Source organism: Vipera ursinii, assembly GCF_947247035.1.
Source record: "Vipera ursinii genome assembly, chromosome: 13".
In the NCBI taxonomy this organism is placed as follows: Eukaryota; Metazoa; Chordata; class Lepidosauria; order Squamata; family Viperidae; genus Vipera; species Vipera ursinii.
Window position 1 is genome coordinate 11,957,364 of NC_139526.1, and position 2,071 is coordinate 11,959,434.

General features: G+C 53.9%; 1 protein-coding gene across 1 annotated transcript in view; it reads left to right on the forward strand.

Moving 5' to 3' along the window:
* Positions 1-363: 363 nt before the first annotated feature.
* NTN3 (netrin 3) overlaps positions 364-2,071 on the forward strand; it is a gene marked incomplete at its 5' end in the record, with an annotated part of 83,335 nt that continues 81,627 nt past the window's right edge. The window contains 4 exon segments of the mRNA XM_083372800.1: positions 364-591; positions 593-880; positions 882-1,328; positions 1,330-1,333. Coding sequence (XP_083228926.1) covers positions 364-591; positions 593-880; positions 882-1,328; positions 1,330-1,333 — 967 coding nt within the window.

Genomic DNA, 2,071 nt, shown 5'->3' on the forward strand with positions numbered 1-2,071 from the left:
TTCTTTCTTTCTTTCTTTCTTTCTTTCTTTCTTTCTTTCTTTCTTCCTTTCTTCCTTTCTTTCTTTCTTTCTTTCTTTCTTTCTTCTCCCAAACTTCAGTCCATGGCTTCTTGCTCTTAGCCATTCAGTAGCAGGTGATCTATTTCTCCACCGTCCTCCTTTCCAAACATTTGCAATCTTTAGCCTGATCTTCTCTCATGCACATTCCCCCAACTCAGCCTCCTCATAACCCCCCCCTCCCGGGGCATCTCCCTCTCCTCCTCCCACCTGTCCTGCAGAAACTGACTCTGTTTCCAACACCTCCCTTTGCTTTCCCTTCAGAGAGAAGCTGTTTTGAGGGACTTCGGAAGATCCGGCGGCAAGATGGGCCCCATAGCTGGTGCTTGCCTGCTCCTGATTCTCTGTAGGGTGGACTTCTCCCAGGGCGTTAACCCCTTTGCCATGCAGCAGATCCCACCAGATCCTTGCTACGACGAAAAAGGGGCGCCCCGCCGTTGCATCCCGGAGTTCGTCAACGCGGCCTTTGGCAAGGACGTCCATGCCTCCAGCACCTGCGGGAAGCCCCCCAGTCGCCACTGCGATTCCTCAGACCCCCCGGCGAGCTCACCCAGCATCCTACCTCACCGACCTCAACACCGCGGCCAACATGACGTGCTGGCGCTCGGAGACTTTGCACCACTCTCCCCAAAATGTCAGCCTCACCCTCTCCTTGGCCAAGAAGTTTGAGGTCATCTACGTCAGCCTGCAGTTCTGCTCTCCCCGTCCGGAGTCCGCTGCTGTCTTTAAGTCCATGGACTATGGCAAGAGCTGGGTGCCTTATCAATACTATTCCTCCCAGTGCCGGAAGATCTACGGGAAGCCCAACAAGGCCACGGTCACCCAAGCAGAACGAGCAGGAGGGCCTGTGTACAGATGGCCATACTGACCTCTACCCTTTGACCGGCGGGCTGATCGCCTTCAGCACGCTGGACGGGCGTCCGTCAGCTCAGGATTTTGACAACAGCCCTGTTCTTCAGGACTGGGTGACGGCCACCGATATACGGGTCGTTTTTAGCCGTCCTCATCTCTTCCGGGAACTCGGCGTGCGGGACCATGAGGATGAGGAGGGTGGAGGGAGCTCGTCTTCATATTACTATGCAGTGGGGGAATTCCAGGTTGGCGGGCGCTGCAAGTGCAACGGACACGCCTCGCGCTGCGTGAAGGACAAGGAAGGCAAGCTGGTGTGCGACTGCAAACACAACACCGAAGGGCCCGAGTGTGACCGCTGCAAACCCTTCCATTACGATCGTCCGTGGCAGAGGGCCACGGCCAGGGAGGCCAACGAATGTTTTAGGTAAGAGGGGTGTTCTCCCCAGTCCCCGCTTTCTCAGACTTCCGTGCACCTGGCAGCGCCTGGTTTCATGCAGTCAGAACTATTCGCTCTCCTGGAAAACAGACAGGTCCGCCGTGCACATAGGAAAGAACAGGGCATGGATCATGTGGGTGTGGCTGCCATCTTGGATTTTTTTTTAAGGGTCTTTGCAGACATCCGTGTGGAAAATAGAACCTTTGGGGAAACTGTGGGGTGGGAGGCCAAATATTGTAGTAGGTAGCCTAAATCTTTTTTTTAAGAACTACCTTGAATAACTGGCTTATTATAATATCAGTTCACTTCCTACCTTGGTTCTATTTATTCATGACAATGGATGATCTAAGCACTGGAAATCTGAGATCAAGTAATGTTTTGTCTTTCCTTTCGAGTCCTTCCTCTCTGATTTCCTTCCTTCCTCCCTCCCTCCCTCCTCTCCTTCCTTCCTTCCTTCTCACTTTCTCGTCCCTCCTCTCCTCCTTCATTCTTCCCTCCATCCCTTCCTCCTCTTCCTTCCTTCCTCCCCTTCCCTCCTTCCTCCACTCCCTCCTTCCTCCACTTCCTTCCTTCCCTCCCTCCCTCCCTCTCTCCTTCCTCCACTTCCTTCCTTCTTTCCTTCCTCCTTGCCTCCCCTTCCCTCCTTCCTCCCCTCCTTCCTCCACTTCCTTCCTTCCTTCCTCCCTTCCCTCCTTCCTCCCTCCTTCCTCACTTCCTTCCTTCCTT